The sequence below is a fragment of the Triplophysa dalaica genome, chromosome 7 (assembly GCF_015846415.1).
Source record: "Triplophysa dalaica isolate WHDGS20190420 chromosome 7, ASM1584641v1, whole genome shotgun sequence".
Taxonomy (NCBI): Eukaryota; Metazoa; Chordata; class Actinopteri; order Cypriniformes; family Nemacheilidae; genus Triplophysa; species Triplophysa dalaica.
In genome coordinates this window covers 15,239,309-15,263,969 of record NC_079548.1, presented here as the reverse complement: position 1 = coordinate 15,263,969, position 24,661 = coordinate 15,239,309, and the positions used below count along the sequence as shown (strand labels likewise).

Here is a 24,661-nt window from a genome sequence, read left to right as displayed (position 1 = left end):
CTTTTGAAGGTTCTCCACGGTGGAGATTGTCGAATCTATTGACTCGTGCCTCAGTGAAGAGGTTCCCCATGAGTCCTGGTCACACCTCTTTGAATCTGATCTGCGACAGGTCCAATCCAACATCCTGTTTGTGTACTTTATTACATTTCTTTAGGTAGTTTTAAAAAGAAACTGGGACAAGTTGACAGCCTTTATTGTGTGTTACAGCTGGCCGGCTGAAGAAGAAAGGTAGCTTTGTCTCTCCTCTCTCATATGTAATCTGAATTGACGTGTCTTTCCCGGTGTATGTAGTGTTTGAGTCTGTTTTCACAGCAGTGATTAATGCCTGTAAGCTTTTGACTGTCTCTCCCTTCTACGGTTTGCCTGCACCTAGATGATTCTCTCCCTCAGTCTGTTTTCAATCCTAAAGACGAAACATTCGCACATTAACTGAAGTCTAAAGAGGATGTGTTGGTTTTCATGTTTCGTGAGGAATCAGTGTGCACCCTTTAAAAACAACTGACTGGAGAGGGGTGCTATCTATGTACTTCACACTAACAGCATGCTCACTTCTGAATGGACTCTGGAGGTCAAAACACTTTTTTGTGGTTTGAAAGAGAGTTACAGTAGTGTGTGTCTGGCTGGGTCCAAATCTGAAAATGCTGCCTTTGTAGAGTATGTGTAGTATAAGGGAGGTCTTTGCATCACATCCTGTCTACTGAGAGACCTTTACCTGTTTGCCGCTAAAAGGCAGCATGGATGGATCCCGAAGTAAATGTAAAATCTTTGTTAAAACTAAATTGTCTGCACAGTAGTCATAAAATATGTGTTTCATTATGCCTGAACATGTAAATTGAGTTCATAGAGAGGATGTTATGGTGCCTTGGAAGCGTGTCTGAAATCCTTCTCTTTAGTGTACATAGTACCCAAAAACACAGAATGATGTGATTGACTTGGCAGTGAGGCAGCAAAGCTGCTGCCTTCAGTTTTGGACGCAACCTCTGTGTCTAAAAACAAGACTGAATGTGTGTAGGGGTTTTCAAGTCTGGCTCCTGGAGATCTGCTTTTCTTGCAGAGATTCTGTTCAACTTTACTCAAACACAAGTATGAAGCATACACTACAGTATGAAGCCTAAGAAGGTTTTCGGATTGCTGATATACACAGGGTACAAGGCTTTGTGTCTCAGAGGCTGATCAGCTTTGATGTGCTCCCAAAATTTCAAAGAAAAAAGTAATCAATAATACATTTAAATACATTAAAAAATGTTACATTGTTAAAATGTTTTGCAAACTGAAACAATGCAGCTTTGAAGTGTGTAAGGTCCTTTATTATTAAGCGTACAGTACCTATCAAAAGTTTGTAGACACTTGACTTAAATGTTTCTAATTAAGATGTTTGCATAATTGTATGAAATTACTTTTGTTGACAACAATTGTGCTGACAGAACATATTATATTTATTTCAATAGAAGACGAAAACCTTATTTAAAAAAAAAAGTTGAAATGGATCACTTGGAAACAAAAACGCAGCCAATAGGAGCCCTGGATATATGAGAACTTCTTCAATACATCGTAAAAATCTTCCCAGGTTGAGTCCTCAAGAAGCTGAATGATAAAAAGAGAACAGTTTAGCAAATTCCAGTCGAAGGGTGGTAACTTTTAATAAATATAAATATAACAAAATTTTGTTTTATTTTAGATACTTTTGGTCAAGACAGTTACGATTGTGTATTCAATGGATTGTCATTTTATTCTGGAAGGTGGAAACAATATAAAGAATGAGAAATTGTTTCCAAATTTTTGACTGGTACTGTATTTTTGCTAAGAAACTTTGAGCACAAGATCTCACGTGACCATAATATTGTTTCTAGATGAGATAAATAAGGTTTTAGTATATCAACCTATCAGGCACAAAGCGGGATACTTTTTCGTATTCAGCCTTGCTGTGTTTAAACTAAACTCTTGAGTTGGTTGGATCTCCAGTAGCTGGATTGAGCAACGCTGTGTAAAAGATGCAGATGGGTAAGTGACATCATTTAAATGACAGTACAACCACAGATTGTTGACTCTTTTTGTCTTTTGTTGTGGTTGTTAGCTCTGACTCCATCTGCTCCATTGGCTCTGATGCCTCCACCTTCATCTGGGGGTTCTCAGGCCTCAACAGTCTCCAGGCTACAGATGCAGCTTCACATGCACGACCTGCAACAGAACGCCACTGATCTGCGCAAACAGCTCACACAGCTCCGGAAAATGCAGGTAACACGTTCCGCACTACCACACGCTTATCTTGACTATATCTCGATACGTAGCAGCTAACACTAGACGCTGTATCAGGCACCCCCCTGTAAAGCGTCATGTGATAAATCAATTGTGACCCGTGGTAACTTCAGTTTTTGTCCCCACCGTAGGCGACTGTCAACAGCATGGCATGTCAAGACAATTTGTCACTTGGTTTCCATTGGGTTCTATTTATATTCCATTAAGTATTATGTGCAGGATTTGACTTTCAGTGAGAAACAAAACATTTCATTGTGCTCAAAGCTTATATTATGGTTTTAATCACTTTATTTTGACAGTGTTTTGGGATGATTGGAATGGTTTTCCATTCTTCTTAGTTGCACTGTGAGAATGATAAAATTCTGTGCAATAGATACAACATCATTTACACACCTACTTGACATCCTTTGCTATTTATTTTGTCACATCAGTGCTATAATGCAACAAAGTTTTATTTTATTCCAACCCAAATCATTACACACATCTCATTAAAATGCTGGCATGTTCATGGTAAACAGTGTACGTACGGGTCAGAATGCAAATAAAACCGAAACCGATAAAGAGACACTGGCAGAATATGATGGAAAGAACAGACAATCGAGGGAACTCCCACGGCAAAGAAAAACATAACAATAACATTCATATACAGTACAATTTCAGTCTGGAAATATATAGTATCTGTCAAAATGTCTGTTTTTTAAGGTATGGAGCAACTATCCCTAGGCCTCTCTGACAAGCAGCATAGATATAGAATCTGATGTCCAAATACTGCAAAATGTATGAAATAAATGAATTCATAAGGAGTGTAAACTGTTCCACGTACAGGCAGCTGTCAGATTGCCATGGTGGTAGTGAGGGTGACAGGTTGAACAGAAGTATGATAGAGGGAATGTTTGTGTTAGTGAATGAGTGATGATGGAGAGACAGACAAAACAGTTGCAAAGAGAGTTGAGGTGTATGCTGAAGCAAAGTGTCACAAATAATGGGTGTGATAGGGAAACAGGACCCAGATGCAGTATAGCGAGTAAAAAATATTTAATATACAAAAATAGTGAAAACAAAACCCACGAGGGGGGTAAAAATAACAGGAGCAAACAAACAATATCACACGAAGACTACACGAACATTTACACACGAAAAGGCAGGGAAAAATAATCCAGTGCGCACAGGTAAACCACAGCATGAACCAGAACAAACCTAAAACACACAAGCATAAAACTTACGAACAGCATACAACGAACCGACCCCGGACTCGGGAAACACAGGGTTTAAGAAGGCAAAACTAACGAGGGATAATGAGACAGGAGGCGTAACAAGGCTAAACATTAAAGGGAGACAGGTGACGGAGATAAAACACTAATGGGAGACTAACAGAGAAACAAGGGGCGGAGCTACACGGACAGGAGGACACGCGGCGAATTATCAAAACATACAGCCGCGTGTCTCCACAAAAAACAAAACATACATACAAGACATTGTACTGTCACGGTCCCGTCCACAAGGCATGAAAGCCGGAAACAGGAAGGACAGAACCCTGACACAAAGCAAAGGGAGAAAGTATGGAAACACACTAGTCTGACAAATTCAATAGGATTGTTTGCTAGTTATGGATGTATGGCATCCACACAGAATTTTGAAATAGTGGAGAAATGTAGCTGTGATTTTCATACCTGGGAAAGTCATGAAAATCAATAAAATAATAAAGTCTTTATTTTTTAGATGCTTGTTTGACACTTAAGGGTGAATGAATGACAGAAGCCTATAATTCCTTTTTATAAAAAGGCTTATGATATTAACCATTTCTAAATTACAGCCGTGGAAAAATTAAGAAACCATTCCAAATTGTAATTTTAGCAGCATTTATAGATGTATTGTGGTCATTCCAGTCAAGCGTCTGTAGAATATCAACAAAATCAAACCTCAGGAGTGACATAAAGTCACCCAACAGCAATGTGAAAGACTGACAGCATGAGAAGAGACATGAAACTGAGATTCAAATCCAGGTTATCACGGTTAAATAATATTTGATCTTATTATAAATAAATTATTCTAAATACAAATAAAACTGTTGTGTTGCTTAAAAGTGAATATGAACTTGTTAACTTGGCAGTACTTGAGGTCTGAAATAATAAAGAGCATCTTTTCTGTTATACCAACCTGTTTCTCCAGTTTGCAAATAGAAAAATATTTTTATTTGACATTTGGGAGAAATATTGTTAGTAGTTCATAGAATGAAACAAAAATGATAATTTTACCCAAACACCTATAAATAGTAAATTCAAAAAAGTAATTTTGAAAATTCTCCTAAATTTTTCCGCGGCTATAGATCTCAGTCTAGTAGAAGGTTCACTGTTCCCATATATCATAACAAAGCCTTCACTATCAGATCACTCATAAATGAGTATGTTTATGTAACATTGACCTATTTTTGACCATATTTGACCTTCGTTGTGAACAAAAACAAAAACTTGCAAAAGATACATTTCCTAATGTGTTGATGTGGACACATGTCAGGGCACTTGTATTAGTTTCAAACAAAAAATACAAAAAAAACTTTATATAGGACATATTTAAAACTACATGTTTTCATTTTTTTCAAGTTCATTGAAATCCTGTAGGAAACAATTCAAATAATCCCTTTAAAAAATCATCATAAATTGTGGCAACCCTACATTTATTACATTGTGTGTATGTGTGTATGTGAGCATGTGTTGAAGTAGTCATTAATTTCTGGCCTGCTCTTGTGTTTGATCTGCTTCTATTGCAGGGCAGGCAATAACTCTTACTGTTATACTCAATGATGAGATAGTATGGGCCAGTGGGGACACATCACAGAGAGTGAGAGAGAGGGGGATAGAGAGCGCTACAGGTCTGGCCTCAAATCAAGTCAACTATTTCAACCAGCAGCGCTTTAATAAAAAATGAACACGTAATGATAGCTACTCGTGTGATACATGAACACTCGCATCTCACCTGGGAATGATAAACTAACAAAATAGTGTAAAGTAGAAAAGAATGAGAAAGCAACCAGTTGAGCTGCAGAAACACTGTTGAAAACGAAAAAGGCACCTGGGTGAACAAACAAAAAGTTAAGGGTATGCGGACAGAGGATAGCAAGATCGGTGTCAGTTGCTTTAATGTCGAGAGCCAAGCCTCTGGAGTCATTACAACAGCAGATTGCTGAGTTAGAAAATTACCTGCCTGAATGCCGGAGCTGGAGACACCGTCCTTGCCCTCATCCCGTTACCTAGGAGACATGGATATGTTGAATAATGCATTAGGCTCATAAATAATTCTGCTTGATAAAGAACTGCTGCGGAACGACACTAAAACCTATTGGAATGTACATACATAGGGTGTAAGGGAACACCGTTTCACACACTTTTCTCATTATGGCTATTCTGAGAATGACAAATTCAGTCGGGTATTCCTCTGAGGGCAAATAAACACTTTCTACAGAATGCTTACACATCACAAAATAATGGCCATGTTTGGTACTCTAACTTTTTTTTTACTGAATAAACTTAAGGACTTGGATCCACATTCACAAGAGATTATAAGAGCATTTAAGATATACGCTATCAAGGACAGGAAGTGTGTTATAATAAATACACGCAACGTGCAGTTACTCGTAAGCAGGGAAAATTCTGCATCCAATAATATCATCCCTTCACTCACAATATGACAGCCGCATATGGTCAAAGATAGGTCAATGTTAAATAGACGTAAGCATTTATAAGTGGTCTGAAAGTGAAGGATTTGTTATGATATATGGTAACAGTTAACCTTCTACCAACTTTTTCCCAAGCAGCACAAACATCCATAAAAGATGCATATTTATAAGACACATAAAACTGCTTGTGTGTGTTCATATGGGACTGTGATAACAGGAAATACTTGATGTTTAAAAATTCAAGTCCCCTTGAACCGGAAGTTGCGATCGTTTTTTACAGTGCACTTCCGTATTTTGACACATTTCCAAGTGAAATGACATGTCTTATGAGAAAAATAGTGGGCGTGGCATTCTTCTTTCTATGCAATTTGATTGGATGTATAAAAACAGCTGTTGCATTTTAAAATGGAACTGGCACCAGACTGACAGTTAAAGGGGAGGTGTTAACTGATGCTCCGCCCAAGCCATCTAACATAAGTCATTTAAGATGGATGGTCATTACAGGAAGGAAGTCCATTTTCAGATTTTAACTGAAGATTATGAGGGCACACAAATTTGACCTACAGTATGGAGTAAAAATTACTATTTACAATAAACACTTTAAAAAATTGCCCCCCATTCACTCCAGTTCGATCATTTTAAAGTAAAGGTATACGTGGTATTATAACTCCGACTGCATTATTCTTCAAGAAGAAAGTCACATTCACTTAGGATACCTTGAGGGTAAGTAAAACATGGGACACTTTTGATTCAAGCCTGAAGTATCCCTTTAAGTAGCACAGGAACTTTTTTAGTAAAAGCCAAAAATACATTGTGTGGGTCAAAATCATTAGGACATTAAGTAAAGATCATGTTCCACGATTATATTTTGTAAATTTCCTTCCCTAAATATTTTTAAAAAATAATTTTATGAGTGGATGGCCGGATACAGTGCCTGATTAACAACTTCAATGGCAATTTTAACATAAATCAATAGAAAGCTTAATTATTCAGCGTTCAGCTGATGTCATCATCCCAATTTGGAAAAATTTACCCATAAGACTGGTTTTGTTGTCCAGGGTCACATATACAGTATCTAAAAAAGTTCTTCTCACATTATTATTCCTTACATTCATGTCTTTGGCTGATTTTATCTAAAGCTACGTACAGGGTATTGAGTCTATATATTTTGTCAGTATTTGTGTTCCCTAGGAATCTTATGTAACTCCTTTGTGACACGATGCTTTATCAATTGAGCTGCATTTACACTGATGTCCCTATCCACTTTTATTGAATTAAAAAAGATCATCGAGCAATTCGAATGTTGTGCTTCACACAAAAAAGGAATATGACTTGTGAAATGCAACAGGTAAATTGTGAAAGGACTATAAGGGGGACTAAAATGTTGGCATAACAATACCTTTAACCTCATCTTTGAATGTCAGTGAGTGGTTGAAATGTATGTCGTTCTTGAAACAGTGAAGGATGTCAACTATGAGTGTCATAATATACCTGTACTGCCAATAACCTTGCTATTAAAACCCATGATACACATATAGCAATATTGTAGATTGTTCAGCATCCATTTAAAATTTTGCCTTAAGAGTCACTATGGTTACAAAGTCTTTTTATACCTCCGTATACATTTGTATATTGATTGTGTTTGATTGACCTAAACTAAAGACGAAACTCAAAATAAACAAAATAAAAGTTATGCTTGACTGATGGCATCATTTGTTTCTTAACATGATATTGCTTTATATATCACGATAATGTCATTCACGTGTTCACACTTACAAATAATAGACAGGGAATGGATATGCATATTTGGCAAGCTGAACGAGGGAAGGGCTCCGAGTCCGGGATTTGGCCAGAGCTCTGGATTTTGGTCCCGTGCTCGAGAGTATTCCCCCCGGTTTGAGAATAGGATATTTTAAGTGTGGGGTGTGTTGGAGGGATGCTAGGGAAATGTGAAGGAATGGAGGAAAGACACTGATTGGATGGTGTAGCGAGGAAGGCGGGACGGGAGCCGTGGGGCGGGGCCGGTGTTGTGAGTGATAGTGGAAATCTGCTGTGCGCGTACCGGTCCCGCATAAAAGTTCGGGGGCATAAAACGACGAATCGACAGGACTGCCGGCGAGAGAGGACCAAGCCCAAACAGGATTAAGTTTGTATTTATGGTCTTGTGTCTTTTAGTTCCGTGTTTTTGTTTGTTTATTTATTAAAACTTTATTTGATAGTTCGCCGGTTCCCGCCTCCTTCCCTACTTTTAACTTTATTACAGATGGTTACTGAATGAGCTTCACCTGTGATAGTTTAGGCTGAGTATCTGACGTGCCAGTTTATTAAGTCACAGCATTAACAGGTCATTCTTACAATGTGTGTTTGTGTGTAGCTGCAGAACCAGGACTCCATACGCAGTATGTTAAAGAGAACAGAGATGGAGCTGACTCTACGTCTCTCTGATGCCCTGAGGAAACAGGAAGACCCTCTCCAGAGACAACGCCTGTTGGTGGAAGAGGAGAGACTCAAATATCTCAACGAAGAGGAACTTATAATACAGCAACTACAGTATGTTTAATATACACACACCCACATAACCTGACCATTTAATTAGAGGAAAGAGACATGAATGATGTCCATTTTTTTTATTGAAATCAGCTCAGTCCCTAAATAAAAAAACTACATGTAAAATACATATTTTTATGGTACAAACACACAATCCTGCCTGTATAACATCAGCATCTCATTTATCTCTTAGTTAAAGAAACATCAGACCCACACTTGACTGATAGCTTGTAGAGAAAGGAGCATCTCTTTGATTTATTTTGTTCCAATTAAAAGCAGCAGGGGTGACTAAATCCACCTCTTCAGCTCTCTGCCAGATCGGTTGTGTTGGTCTTAATTGATGGTGGTTATTAAGTATAGCTAACAGCCAGTTGATGTGATTTAATTATTAACGGGGTGCCGTTGTAACAAACCATTTGGCGGGGGTTGGATTTATTTGACGTGGTTAAATTGGATTTTGAGTGTAAACACTCCGACTGCGTCTCAGTCATTTAGCTTTAACACACCCCGCTGTACTGACACTTATTCAGATACGCCCTGACGCTGCCGCACATGGAGGTGGGCTTTAGATTTTTCATACTGACAATTCTGAACCGTTGAAATGTGTGAAGATCAGCATTCCTTACAAGGGGGAACATTTTTGTTACGAAAGAAATTCATGAGATGATGTTTGTGTTAACAGTGATCTAGAAAAGTCAGTGGAAGAAATCCAGAAGGAGATGTCTGTCAATCACCGGCACGTGGCAGTGCAGGAGCTGGAGGAGAAGACCTCACTGCTGAGGAGACTTGGAGAGACTCTCACAGAGCTGAAGAGTGAGACACAAACTACTCCACTTTCACACGCACATACACTTAAACCTCAGCCCTCATTGACTCGCTGTCACTTCTCCGCTCGTGTCTCATTCAGATCAATTCCCTGGACTGCAGAGTAAAATGCGGGTGGTTTTGAGGGTGGAAGTGGAAGCCGTGAAGTTCCTGAAAGAGGAACCGCACAGACTGGATGCCCTTCTGAAACGCTGCCGATCCATCACAGACACTCTTAACACGCTGAGGAGGTAGACAAACACTCACCCACCGCCCACAGTGCTTTTAACAGACCCACACATCCAAACTGTTTCTAATTTAATTCACTTTTCGACTCGTTTCTGCATGGTTTTGATGGATGTTAATTGGTTTGCGCAGGCAGGTGAATGAGGGTGTGTGGAAAAACCTGGATGAGTATTCTAGCCCCTCCCCTAAACTCGGGGTAGGGGAGGAGTTTAGGAAGAGCACAGATTTTGAGATTCCCACAAGTCCACCTCTGAACCTCAATGAAAACAGTTTGGCTAACTGGAGCCCTCATTCTGGTCAAAGCCACGCCCACAGTCACACCCACAGCCACACCCACTCTAACCCTTCTGCACAGCGTGAGAAAGATTCTCACGGGGTGGGGTCATTAAAAGGGCGGGGCCTGGAGGAGCTAGGAGGTCGAGGGTCTGATAAAGCTTCATCGGTGGAAGTGAGACTGGTGAGGAACGATGCCTTTAACTGTTTAAATGTATGTTTAAAGATGTAATTGTAGTGTGATACCTTTTTCATTCTAGAAATATTGCTTATATGGGCAATGATTTGTTGTTGAATGTCATGTGTGTGTTTGTCTTCAGGCAGCGGAGAGGGACTGGGAAGAAAAGAGAGCGAGTCTTACACAGTACAGTGCTCAGGACATAAATCGACTCCTGGAGGAAACTCAGGCTGAGCTCATGAAGGCCATTCCAGACTTGGACTTTGCCGCCAAGCAGATCAAACCCGCTCAGAACCAAAACCAGAACCAATATCAGAACCAGAGTCCCACTAACACCAACGCCACACCCGAACACAGGCCTAATAAAGCTCAGCATAAACTCTCCAGTAAAGACGGAGGATCCAGACGGGGCTCGGATGAGCTGACGGTCGCGAGATACAGAACGGAGAAGCCCTCCAAATCTCCCCCTCCTCCTCCTCCCCGCCGGAGCTTCCCCTCCTCACCTGGAATTACTACACGCAGCGGAGAGTCCATCGTTCCCGGGAAGAGTATAAAGGTGATTTACACATACAAATGATTAGACACATGGTATGTGGTCATGCACACACACACACATCCATCCTTGTGCATGCAAATTGCTGCTCTAAGAGACACACACACACAGACAAACACACTACATCACTTTTATTTGAGTGTAGGATCTTGGTAATGTCAAGCATGTTATAAAAGTCGTCAGTGTTTGTGGGTGTATTAGTCATGCTTGACATTTCCTTTATCGCTTTGCTGTTGCCATGGTGATAAATCACCTGTGGGTCAGACCTGAGGGAGATTTTGTTGGTTTCACAAGATTTTCTTGTGATTACTTTAAATTAAGATTTTATTACTGTCATTAATTTCTGCATTGTCAATATTACTTGCGTTAGAAAAAGATCTTTGTAGATGTCTTTGTTCTGTTGAACACAAAAGAAGATATTTCGAAGAATGTAGGGAAACAAACTGTTCTGGAGCACTTTTGACTTCCATTGTAATTTTTTCTACTATGGAAGTCAATGTTGGCCAAGAACTGTTTGGTTACAAGCATTCTTCTAAATATCTTTCTCTGTGTTCATCACAACAAAGAAATGTAAACAGATTTGGAACAAGTAAATGATGACAGAATTATTATTTTTGTCTCTTTAGTTTTTTTCATATGAATTTTCAAGTTTTTTCTGACATACATATAAACATTGATAATAATGAACAATTTTAATAAATTAATCCTTTTTTTATAATTTTTCTGGTTGTTTTTTTAATTCTGTTTGCAATTTACATTATTTCTTTCAAATTAGTTTCTATTCTAAGTTTTTTATGTTAATTTTAGTTACATATTTAGCCATTTGTTATGTTCTTCTCATTTAATTATTTATAGCTTTATTTTTTCAGCTATATAAGATTTATTTTATTTTATATAAGCTTATTTTATAAAGTTTAGTTTTAGCTTTGTTATCGTTTATCAGTATAATTATTATGTATTTTTTGTTTAGTTTAGTTTATTCTTTTCCAATAATAGTTTTATTTGATTTTTAAACAGAAACGTTATCAAAGTTTTATTTTCAGTAAACTAAATTAACCTTGCTACATACTACATCAAGCTACTCTTTGAGAGAAAAATCTTGTTTCCCATGTCTTCCTCACAAACATACATCCATTTGTGTAAACAGAAAGCAGAATCGGAGGAGGCTGAGTCTCAAAAGCCTCACGTGAAATTGAGAAGAAGTATATCTGAAGCCCCCCGGCCGGCCTCCACTCCCCCTACCGTCGTTGGAGGAGAGAGAGAAGATGGCGATGAGGATAAGTTAGCATCTGAGCTGGAGGTGAGCACATGTCTTACCTGAGTAGACACATGAGATAGTACCTAACAGCAAAAGTGTTAATGTTGTGATTAATGTCCATATGTCAAGAGGACCAGATGTGCCTGCTGCACACCCACTGAGCATTACAATTATCTTCACACATACACACATTGGTGGGTGCTACCGGCTGGCAGGTTCGTTCATTCATTAAGTGCACATTAACACGCAGGAGATCTAAATTTCATTCTGTGCTCTTTGGCTTATGAGCAATTACGCTTAAATGAGTGGTTAGAGTCTTGTGCAGAGCTCATGTGAAGTGTTGTCTTGCTGTTGGGTGAGCACTGGCGAGTACATTGTGTGATACTTGTTGTGACTAATATAGCTATACGTAGAGCCAATAAGCTTATCATATGTAAGTCCCTCTTGAATGCTCAATTCAAATTGGTCAATCACATCATTCCACGGTCAGATACTTTTCTGTATTGACCATTAAGCTGCATGGATGATCGCTGGTTGTCCCTGACAACCAATTCCTCTGTCCTTTCCAATGATGCTTCTTATAGCACTCAAGCTATTCTCTTTTCATTAAATCACTTCAGATACCTTAAATCAATATTTAATTTGCCTTTATTTGCTTATTTATTTGGTGAGTAGCCATGTAATAATGTAATGTGCAAACAACCTGCTGTTATCAAAAATGAAACTCTGCTTAGTCCTGGCAGGATTTATTTTGTTGAAATGAGCAGCTAACTCTCATTTATCTCTTATGAAAACATTTCAACATACACATGGAACACTCACCCCCACCATTTGCTCACTCTCTTGTATGAATTTCTTTCTTCTGCAGAACACAAAAGAAGATATTTTGAAGAATGAAAAAAAAAGTTGTTGAACGAACTTAATTAAAAAAGGGAAACTTTTCCAACAAATGTAATTATTTTTTTCCAACAAAATCGAATTAGTTTGAAATGATTCATTATTATCTTGTTTTATGAACTTAATTTATTTAGTAGTCTTGATTAAAGTCATTTGTGTCTTACCTACACTAAAATAAAATGATATTGTAGTAGAGTAGGCGGGGCGAGACCGTGGTTCGAGTCCGGTGAGTAATTGTGAATTAGCGCCAGCTGTGCGCACACCGGGCTCGAATCACGTAGGAGATGGGAGCATAAAAGGAACGAGCGACCGGACCGTCGAAGAGAGAGGACCGGGCCCGAACTTATGTTATGTTGGTATTTATATTATGTTTTGTTCGCCGGCGGTCGTCCGTGAGGGGCCGCCGGCTGTTATATTACTTTATTAAATGTTTAAATGTTTGCCGGTTCCCGCCTCCTTCCTTCCCTTTTATTGAGATTTGTTACATTGGTGCCGAAACCCGGGAGGAAGGAGAGACATGCTGTCGGAGAGTCCTCGCCGCCGAGTGGCCTCGCGGTGCCGGAGAGTTCGGGCAGCGCGGACGAAGGGCGTCCGCCAGTGGCTGCCCGAAGCGGTGGCTCTGGGGAAACGGAAGTGCACGGTGCGGCCACCGTCAAAACTTCGGTGGAACGGCGACCTTTGCTGCCGCGCCCCTGGGTCGAGGTGGGGTGGCTTTCGTCCAAGTGGGAGCGGGGGGGTTGCCGCCGTCCGCAAGAGGCCGGAGCCTGTGTCCGTCCCCCGAGGGGGAGGAGCAGGGGGCGGAAGTGCGGGTGAGCCACCGCCTGCCAGAGGCCGGAGCCTGCGTCCGTCCGCCCAAGGGGGAGGAACAGGGGACGGGGAACCCGCCCCGACTCCCGGATAAAGGAGGAGCCACCGCCGGCCGCCAGGGGGCGGACGGTCGAGCCGTCCACCGAAGCCCCAGGGCCACCGCAAGGCACCGCGAAGGAGAGTACTCCGGCTGGCTGAGGAACGAGCGGCAGCATGTCGGGGAACCGGATTTTTTTTTTTCCTCTCTCCCCTCTCTCTTTCCGGTCGCTCCGAGGGCTCCCGTCTCCGTTGTCTCGTCTCGTCGCTGCATACCCCCCACCCCACCCCCCCCGAGGGAGGGGGAGGGAGCTTGCACAGTCGCGGGGGTACCCCCCGGCCTGTGAGGGGTGATGGGGGTATGTAGTAGAGTAGGCGGGGCGAGACCGTGGTTCGAGTCCGGTGAGTAATTGTGAATTAGCGCCAGCTGTGCGCACACCGGGCTCGAATCACGTAGGAGATGGGAGCATAAAAGGAACGAGCGACCGGACCGTCGAAGAGAGAGGACCGGGCCCGAACTTATGTTATGTTGGTATTTATATTATGTTTTGTTCGCCGGCGGTCGTCCGTGAGGGGCCGCCGGCTGTTATATTACTTTATTAAATGTTTAAATGTTTGCCGGTTCCCGCCTCCTTCCTTCCATTTTATTGAGATTTGTTACAGATATGTTCAACATTTTTATATATTATACATTTGTAACATTAATTAGACATTATCTAATTTGATTTTAATGAGCAGATATTCAGTTAATAGAACTCAACAGAAATGCAAAAAACTGGATTGAAGCCACCCACGACCTAACCAAAGGCAACGCTTTTCTGAACAATGGTAACTACAAAACTCAAAAATATAACAAACTCTTCAAGACATTTAAGATAAATGAACATTGAACACTAACAAGTGTTTATTTTTTACTGAAAATGCATAAAATAAGACTTATTTAAGAAAATAACTCTCAAAATGCAGTTTTACGCAAAGCATGCTGGGAAATATAAGTCCACTGCCCCATTCTAACTATTTTATGTTAACACAACACAACTCCTTATGTTGTCCCAACATGAAAAAATCATATTGTGACCATATTTTCCAAAAGTTGTGTTAATTTAACTTAAGCACGTTAAGTAAATTGAAAAAGCAGCAAAAATATTTTTTTGAGTGTAACAGAACTGGCCCCCATTCACTTCGATTGTATGGACACAAAACCAATGCAAGTCAACAGGGACGTTGTTTAACATTATTCAGAATATCTTCTTTTGTGCTTCGCGGAAGAAAGTCATACAGGTTTGAAATGAGAAAGGGTAAATGATGACTGAATTTTTGTGTAAACTTTAAGCCTTGTCAAATCTCTTTATAATATGATTTTTCTTAGAAAGGTTAAATTCTTACATTCCTTGCCGTCCTAGTTTAAATGTGAAGCTCTTGTTGCCGGGGGTCAATACTGAGGGACAACACTTGATCTGTGTTTGTGTTGAGTTCCAACCTGCTTGACTCGCTTCAGGGAAGCTACACGTTCTTACACAGACTGCAGGGCTCATTAACACTAACAAGCGGACAGATTTTGCTCTCTTGGTTGAGTGGATGACAGGGTAAGCAAGCAGATGTCTCCTGTCCGGCATGTCTGTTGAAACCCCGGTGGAGACCTGTGGAGGCCGCTGTGACATCATGACGACCTCTCTCTCAAACCAAATGAAGCTAATAAATCTTAAACAAACACATTACTCACACAATAATGACACAGATTTAGCAATGTCAGATTTAGCAATTTCTTTAGAAAGAAATTTCTCAATGATGGTGGGTACTTTCATGCCCCACCCCTTTATCTAGATTATATGGCTTGAGTTTTAGATGTTTTATGCTGAATTTTGAAATGTATCTAAAATTGTTCATCCTGTATTTTTGTTCATGCCTTTCAATCTTCCGGTGAGCTCAGCTCTTTGTACAATATCTGGCTCCCCCTTTCCCCCGGCCCTCTCCCAGGAAATACCTTCCACCCTCTAGTTTACAGGTGTTGCCCTATGTGCCCTCGGCTGGACAGGTAACAGCCCCTTCTACAAGCTAGTGTGGACTGCTAATGTACACTTATACACACTGACACAAGTTTGCTTCAAATTTTCATTGTGTCCCTTAAAGACTATAGTCATAGATATAGACAACAAATGTCACTGCACTCAACCTGAAGACATGAAGATGCCCTTGGATCACTTACCACCACACAAACTCACTACACCTTCCAGTTCATGTTTTTTTGTGAGAGTGTGTGTTATGCTATATGGAGTGTCACACCACTGCACACCATGAATTCATCTTAATGATGAATAGTTCAAAAGTTCAGAAAGTGACAGTTCACCCAAGAAAATTCATTATTTACTCACTTTCATGTCATATCAAAACTGACTTTCTACTACAGAACACAAATGAAGATATTATAAAGAACATTGTCAACCAAATGACATTGGACCCCATTGACTTCCATTGTACGGACACAAAACCACTGAGATATTTCTCAAAATATCTTCTTTTGTGTTCCACAGAAAAGTGTCATATAATGTACACGTTTTGAACCTCATGAGGGTGAATAATGAACTTTTGTACTTTTATTTTAAGCAAGAACGTGTGCATTTGTGCGTGTCTTCTGTATAATTTTGTATGATTTGTATGTCACGCTACACATGTTTTTATACCAGCAGCTGACAGCATCTCAGCGTGATTTACATGATCAGTCCAGTGATTTCACAGAGGACTCTTCGGTGAGTTCATTTCTCAATGTCTGCTGCTTTTACAGCTAGACGTTTTGTCCTGCGCTTCCCATACAATACAAAATAATTTTCACATGTTGGACAATTTTACCCAATAACAACAAGATTATAAATTGCACACAGTTATAAGGACAAAAAAAGGATAAGGCACAGTTTCCAAGATTAAATGTGACCTTCATGTAACCAAAAAGAACATTTTAATATAAATCAGCCCATGGGGCATAAACGTGCCGAAGCAACACCCATGAGTCACATTGAGATTAATTGTTCGTATAAATCCTGCTTCTATACTGCAGATGCAGAGTGGACCATCTCCTGCTCCGGTACCTCAGATAGTCTTGACCGAATGTAACTCACTTCCCACATCCCCTTCTGAAGACTCGGCTGAGGCTCGGCCGTCTACGGAACAGCAGAAATCCGACAACACGCAGCCGATGAAAGACAATAACTCTGGAAGTGACGTTAAAGTAAGCTACTTCAGCCACATTGTGAGGACCCCCGGTCTGTTGCTATGGAAACAAGACCTGGCAACCAGCCAAAAAGTCTCTCCGATACACGACTTGGATGTGGCCCAGAGGGAGTCCCAGACGCGGCAGGCTCCTGTTGGAGACGTGACCCAATCCTGGCCGCCCTTAACAAGGGAGAGAGCAATTAAACAGCCGTTGAAAAGAGAGCCAAGGGTTCAGGATTCCCTCGAGGCGGAGCGAGAGACGAGAGAAGAGCAAATGAGGGATCAGAGGCCTGAGACACTCAGCCAAAAGTCGGAAACTACATTGTCAGTCTTGCAAGAAAACGGGCCCTCGGAGACGTCCAGCGTCGTTGTGATACGCACCCAAGGCGTTGGAGGTGAAAAAGAAGACATCTGCCACAGCACCTACCGTCGTCTGGACAGTCTGGAGGAAACCATTCGAGAACTGGAGCTCAGCCTGATGGAATTCAGCACTGACCCGAACACAGGGGACATCATCCCCACCGCTGCCCAAACACAGGGATCTCCGGAGAACTCTGGAGAGGGAGGGGAAATAAACAGACCTCCCGTACCGCCCAAACCTTCCCACATCAGAACACCAACAGTCAAGGTTCAATCCAGCCGTCAGTCTCTGCTTCTGATATTTTCATCTGAAGCTTTTTCTCTTTCTCTTCTCGGTGGAAGGTCTTTGGTGTCTGCCCTTGGGTGTCTCGACTAGAAAATCTGTTTAAGCTGTTTTTTCAGATGCTTTGATGAATTGTTTGCCTCCAGTAAGCTGTTGTTTGTATTCTGTAGAAAAAACGTGTTATTGTATCTTTCGCACACAATAAATTCTGTAGTTTCTTTCGCTTTTTTTCTAGACTGCTCTTTTTTCTTCTTAAATGACTTTGCAATTTGATTACTTCCTCCTGTCTTTACTTTCTCTTGTACGTGGACATATTTATGTGGTGTTATAAAATGAGGTTGTGCTTTAGGCACTTTCAGGGTAACTAAAACAGGGTGCCGCTGATCTTGGAGATTTTTGTATTTTCTTGTAAGGGGGTAAAAAATAAAAAGACAATATAAAAAACATTTTCTTTAAAAAAATCAAGCGATTTACAAACTTTCAAAAGTCTTTAAGGATCATGTCCACAAGTCTGATCTAGTAGCATCAATTATGCAGCATTTCATGCACTCGCATTTGTCTCTGGTAGTCACGCTCGTCTTTGGAGAGTACATGTCAGGGTAAAAACAGCTCTGAGTGAGTGCGCTATGAAGCAGCACCCCACCAGACGTCATGTGTGTTACTCAGCCCCGCTGAGAACAGGGCTGATCTCTGTGAGTGACAGCAAGGAAGGATTTGGATGATATCGCTTGTGTTTTCCACAGCGGCGAGCTGCCCACGCAGCTGTACACAAGCCAGTATTGCGTCATTCATCTTATCTCCTATGTTGTTGGTTTCGAATCCTCAGTTTTGTTTGCTATTTCTTTGCGTTTTTTGAGACCGATTGAACCTGACTCGAGATGTCATGTCCTGTTACACATTGATTTGCATAAAACTCCATTTGGACTTAAAGAGACAGTACACCCAAAAATGAAAATTCGGTCATCCTTGACTCACTTTCGAGTTGTTCCAAAACTATCTTAAAATAATTTCATTGTTCTGTTGGGCACCAAAGATATTTTGAAGAATGTAGGCCAGCAAACAGTTCTGGGGCCCTTTTGACTACCATTGTCATCTTTCCTACCATGGCAGGTAGTCAATGGTGCCCAAGAACTGTTTGGTTATAAGCATTCTTCCAAATATCTTTCTCAGTGTTCAACCAAACAACACTTTACATTAAGGTACCAGTTATAAAGCATTTATAAATGTGTTCATTTATGATTAATAACTCATTTACAAATTAAAAACAGTAGTTATAACTGCATGAATGAAAAGAAGGATTCTAACGAAAAACCTGCAAAATAGTGAGCCCTTTTTAACTCACATGTTATAAATTAAACATGTAAAAAAATGTTTAATCCATTATTGATTTGACTCGAAAGCAGATTCATTATTATCTTGACGTTGTTTGCAATATTGGCAGTCAGACTGTACACTATAGGGTGTTATGTTGTTTTTCTTATACCTGCTCACTATTTGGCAGATATTTCGTTAGAATCCCCTTTTTATTCATGCAGTAATAACTGCTTTATAATGCATTTGTAAATTACATATTAAACATACCTTAATGTAAAGGGTTGCCGAAATTTGTACAGATTTGGAACAAATTGAGGGTTAGTTAATGATGACAGAATATACAATTTTGGGTGAACTGTCCCTTTAATGGGCTTTGTGATTTAAGATTATGGTGTAGTGCTTGTTTTAATGTAATTTTTTGTAAAGGAAAGGAAAAAGAGTGATTCTGAATTTATAACAAAGAGGTTACAGGTAGTACTGTATGTGTCTGAGAAAGGCTGAGAGATTGTCCGAGTTTGCATGCCCCCCTCTGTAAACCTGTCTGTATTGCACACAAATTCTCCTGCACTTCCTCTGACTGCCAAAGTTAGCAAATACATTGTTGGAAATGGATGGGACTTTGGAAATATGACAAAACACACACCGAACATCTGTCTCCCCTCTCTTCTCTGTCTCAGACCGGTGGTGGTAAGGCGTTGTCTCGTCTGAAGCATCTGCAGCAAAGTGGATCAGATAAAAACAAAACAAGCAAACAGAGAGATGACTTCCTAAAGACCCAGGGCCAACAGCAGGTATGAGTGTCTGTCTGTCTGTCCGTCTGTCTGAGTCTGGTCTTAACAGTCTAGTCTTTCTGTTTAATTACACAGTATTAACATTTTCCATTGAAACCTTTGAGCATCATTATCCTGTTGAAACCGGTTTGAAACGTATGAAGGTATTTCAAATATAACACCCAGCAGCACAGGCCGACGCTCACAGGAGGGACATGCGAGTTACACCGTCTGTGTGCGTTAGTCACAAATGAAGCAAGGCATGGAGAAAACTTTCTAGCAGCGATGGGAGCGGCGCTTTGAAAAGAACTGAATCGCTGTGTCAATCGCAGAGCATTTGGGACTATAAAGTGCACTTATAACTCCCTAACAGAACAAAGAAAGCGGAGAGGAAGGCGGCTCGGGAGTAGTGGGGAGGGAAACATTAAAAGAGTGAATGGGAAAATATGAGCGCAGGAACGCAAGAGTGGTGAAAGAGACAGGTGGAAAACACAGGGAGGGTTTGAGCAACGGATCAGAGGAATGAAGCCGCACACACACGGACAGCTGAGGGCCTCTGCGCTGTAGGTAAAGAGAAGTTAGATATGCTGATGTTCTGTAAATCTCTTCGCTCGGTGTTTAATAATCTGGCCCCTGTTCAACAGGCCATGAATATTAGAAAAGAAAATCCTCCTCGGAAGGAACACAGAGGCAGATATTGGCAAGAGAGAGAGAGAGAGAGAGAGAAAGATCAGAGAGTTCACTGCAACTATAATTACAGATGAGCGGATCTGCTGTTATAGGCACTTGTGTTAAACTGAATATGGTGTGGCTTTAATCTTTTCCGCACATCCGTTTATTATTTTCTTTATAAGTGGATGCTATAGGCCTACTCCTCCTTTCTCTTGACCCTCGCTGGAGCACATGGATAACAGCAACAGAATGTTTATGCGCATATTTTAACTAGTCCTTTAGTGTTTCGTTTGTGCTTTTCTGTTTGCTTGGCTTTTAACCGCTCCTGTTGGTCTTGTCCACATTTGATTTAGTTTTCTCCTCCAGTCTGCTTTCTAAAATGTTTTTATTGTTTATTGGATTGTTCTCCCCGGCTGACCACAATGATGAAAACTAAATCAACACAAGAATTTTTTTCATTTCTTTTTCTCATGTCTTCATTAGACTAAATGTGAATTGAATCTGAATTGCGTGCAGATTGAATGTAAATGCTTGATAATCTGAATTCATTTCAGACATGCTTAAATTGGTGCTGTATTGGTTCATATGTTCCATTCCAAAAGAGAATATCTGTCTCTTCACGTTTCATACACTATATGGACAAACGTTTTGAGACACTCCCTCATAATGAACAGGCTTGACTACTTAATTAATGTCCGTGAGAGAAATCTTATTGCTGCAACATATACTGATATTCGAGAGAATTGCTTCTAATTTTATAGCAACAGATCGAGCAAGACTCTTCCTATTCCAACATGACAATGTCCATGTGTACGACGCAAGATTCAAACAGATATTATTCATTGAGTGTTGTGTGGAAGAACTTGACTGGTCTGCATAAAACTCTTAACCTAAATTCAGCTGAACACCATTCACCTGCCAAACCCATCAATGACTTGATACACAGGGGTACAGTCATATCAAAACAGAAACAGACCCTTTTAAAACAGTTGCATTGTGGTAAAGCATCAATATTTGTTTAGATTGGAATTACTAGAATAGATAGACATGTGTATTAGAAGGGGTGTCCCAGTACTTTCGTCCGTATTGTGTATGTTGATTTACAGTCACTAAACACAGAACAGTTTGAATTTGGATTCACTTTTATTTACTTTTTACTGACTCAACATGGGGGGGCCTTTTAATAGCCATTTGATTTTGTCCCAGACCCTTTGAACTTAATTAAATGAACCTCAACTGAGCTCTAGTTCAATGACAGGTGTTTGTTTATTCCCTCCAGGTCTAGAAAGCATTTCATTCCTAACTTTGAACTTTCAGCCTCTTTGCTCCATTATAGACCCGCAAGTGTATAAAACATTCCATTTGGCGACACAAAATATATTCATTTTATATATGACTCAGATCAAAGCTAGACATATATGCTTTTAAATTTCAGAAGAGCAGAGAAAATGACCAAGTGGGAAATGTATTCATTTTTAGTGTGCAATTGCAGAATCTATTTTAGTCTCCAGCCATGTTTGTCTTCTCCAGGGGCTTTTTGACAAGGCTTGGTGAAAAGGACATGAACCAGCAGGTTTAGAAAAGAGAGAAAGGGGGGAATGAGAGAGAGGGATAAGGTTACAGGAATGGGAGATGGGGTGAGAGAGATGGAGAGTCTTTTTCTGCTCTATCAGGGTGGAATAATTGGCACTTCAGGTGGAAAGAACTGGGCTCTCTGGACTCTCTTGACCATGTCTCTGTCCTCTTCACTCTCTAGTGCTGTCCATCTGTCTTCCTTACAACTGATTTAAGTTTGATTGGGTTTCTGTGGAACTCTTACTGTATATTTGAACTGTCGCTGTCCTACAGAGAGACCCAAAGAGTGTGTGGGTGACTGAGGGTAATGGAAATGTGTATATGATCACTATACCAAGATTCTGGTGAATGCTCAGTCTCTGGTGTCTATTCCCAATCATGTGGGCAGTGATTCCCAACCAGGGGTCTTGTGTACCAAGTGAGTAATATGAAATAATTCTGGATCACTTTTACAGACAGTTTCATCGGCTGCGCTCGCCTGGACTGCAGTTAACTTCCGGTCTGCATTTGGTCAGGCTAGTGTCTAATACTATTTGCCTAACTATTTATATTTCATTTAAAACATGCTTGCTTTAATTTATTTTATTATTTTGAAGAATAATTGTATTAAAAACGATTTATTGAATTTTATTAAAAAAAAAAAATGCGTCATGTATCTTTGTTGTATTTAAAGAAACCGTATGGGACATTGAAATCTAGTGGTTGAGCTTGGTATCCCAGTATAAATTTAGTTATAATACATTTTCAGGCAATTTTTATTTGTGAATGTGTACTGGAAGTTAATCGCAGTCCACGAATGTGCGCATGTGCAGTAACGTTTGTTAATGTTGTGGCTTTGAAAGTGTCCATAAAATAATATTCGAAGTGTTTATTTGCAAATTCATATTAAATTGTATTAATATCAATCAATTAATATCAATCAAACTGCAGTCGGGTTTTGATTTAAGTAATAATAACACAAAACATATAGCTAACTAACACAATAAAAACATGATAACATAATAAAAACATGATTTTTGAGATATCAGTTTTTGCAAATAAACTCTTCATACAACTTAAAAAGAATCATAACAATAATAACAATCACAGTTTTAATGTATTCAAATATAAAAAAGAAAAAAAAAAATGTTAGATTTTAAATATATTTATGTTTTAAAGGGCCGCTAATCTAGCCCTCTTGAAAAAAAATGAGTCCTCAGAATGTGTCTGTGAAGTTTCGGCTCAAAATACAACACAGATCTTTTATTAATCTGTGTCCTACATGTCTATTTTGTGCCTGTTGGGAAAAACAGGCTGTGTGTCTCTTTAAATGCAAATGAGCAGCTGGTCTGGGCTGGTCTGGCCAATGTGACGTCACATTACTGAGAAAATACCAACAGCTCGTTCAAAAGGACAGTTGAGGTTTATTGGGGATTAAAAAAAATTATGGGTGGATTTTTTAGTTTTTAAAATAACACAACATGTGTAAGTTTTGGTCATTTTTGATAATAGCACAGAATTTCATTCTTCTTTATTACAATTTTTAGTTGAGACTTTATTTTTACACTGAGGGTACATGAGACACAAAGGTTGGGAAACGCTGCTGTTGCTTATTGCACTAGAAATGTTACCAATTGAATGTTTGTCTTTGATCTGATCACTGGATTTGCTCTTGTGAAGTGAAATCCGCAGTGTTGTTTAGCAGGCTAGCATCATGCATGAATGATCCTAACCTGAATAACGTTGTCCTGTGTTTGTTTTCATCTCCCCATCCTCCCTTCCCTCTTACATTTCCCTCTTTCGCATTGTTACCTGCCATCGCTCGTCGACCCGATGCGCTCCCTGCATCACCATGGCAACCGTTCACGTCTGACCCCACGATCCAGTGAGCAGCAGTGAACGACCCGAAACGACCTGACCATCACTTCTCCATCAGCATCTCCTGACTGAAACCCACAATCCTGGTTCCCCCTGCTCCCCACTATGGTCCTTTACACATTTGGGAAACCAATAGCCTGTGACATCACCCAGCTGTCATGTTCACCAGAGCCTCATAAACCTTTCAGTTTAAGATTGTTGATGTTAATGCGTTAGACCAAATCATAAACACCTCCACAAATTTCTTTTACTTTTTTCTTCTCTACCCATTCTTCTCCCCCTTTGACCTCACCACCATTCCCGCAGGCCATGAGCCTAAACGTCAGCAGAGCCCGAGTCACAGAATCACTCCTTGTAAGCGCCAGGGCTGCCAGCTTCTCGGGCCAACTGCCCTCCAGGGTTCGTAAGTATCCCCAGGACGGGGTGTTGTCCTCCCTGACGGCCTCTTCCAACCAGGCCAAAGCGTTGCTGGCGAGCCTCTCGGCAGCCAACCTCTCGGCCGAGGCCCTGCTTCTCTCCTCCGCCCTCAGAAAACGCCGTTTAGTACGAGAACAAAACATTAACTCGTCAACCCTTCCCATCCCCAATGGCCGATCTCCTCCATCCCCAACATCACCCGCTTCCTCCCCTTCCTCTCCCTCTGCTCAAACCTCCCTCAGTCTGTCCTCAGTAGTCATGAAACCTTCTACCATCTGCAGCCTGAACCTAGAATCTGAGAGAAATAAGACGGAGCCCAAGCCTGTGAGCCCTGACAAAGAATAAGAACAGAAATGGAGTAGTTGAAATCCCTACTCATGTAGGATGCATAGTGCACACACGGGATAACAAAAAAAGAAATGAGATGATTAAAAAACAAAGATAAAGGAGAGACTGTTGATGTACAAGAACATTTTTTTTCCTGGCACCAAAATTCTGACCACATTGGAATAACTTCACAGAGGTGGAAATCAGACCCATTTTGCATCACATGTTGACCAACCTACCCCGGACGTCTGCCAGTTCCCCAAAGAGAGAACCAACAGATGGGCTTGGACACTCACCACCAGCCTGTTTCCAGCTCCACCACACAGCCAGCATCACACCACCCACGGGAGG

General features: G+C 40.5%; 1 protein-coding gene across 2 annotated transcripts in view; it reads left to right on the top strand.

Annotated features, from left to right (window-relative positions):
- The window catches only part of srcin1a (SRC kinase signaling inhibitor 1a), an 88,191-nt gene extending 64,321 nt beyond the window's left edge, over window positions 1-23,870 (top strand). Inside the window, exons 10-21 of one of the 2 annotated variants that reach the window (XM_056753926.1) lie at window positions 208-228; window positions 2,075-2,235; window positions 8,304-8,479; window positions 9,159-9,289; window positions 9,384-9,531; window positions 9,659-9,983; window positions 10,120-10,533; window positions 11,678-11,830; window positions 16,213-16,275; window positions 16,581-17,363; window positions 19,370-19,483; window positions 23,575-23,870. In XM_056753926.1, coding sequence (XP_056609904.1) covers window positions 208-228; window positions 2,075-2,235; window positions 8,304-8,479; window positions 9,159-9,289; window positions 9,384-9,531; window positions 9,659-9,983; window positions 10,120-10,533; window positions 11,678-11,830; window positions 16,213-16,275; window positions 16,581-17,363; window positions 19,370-19,483; window positions 23,575-23,577 — 2,492 coding nt within the window. In that variant the 3' untranslated portion in view covers window positions 23,578-23,870. The remainder of the gene's footprint in view (window positions 1-207; window positions 229-2,074; window positions 2,236-8,303; window positions 8,480-9,158; window positions 9,290-9,383; window positions 9,532-9,658; window positions 9,984-10,119; window positions 10,534-11,677; window positions 11,831-16,212; window positions 16,276-16,580; window positions 17,364-19,369; window positions 19,484-23,574) is intronic. The other variant, XM_056753927.1, reaches the window with a different exon arrangement.
- The last annotated feature ends 791 nt before the right edge of the window (window positions 23,871-24,661 follow it).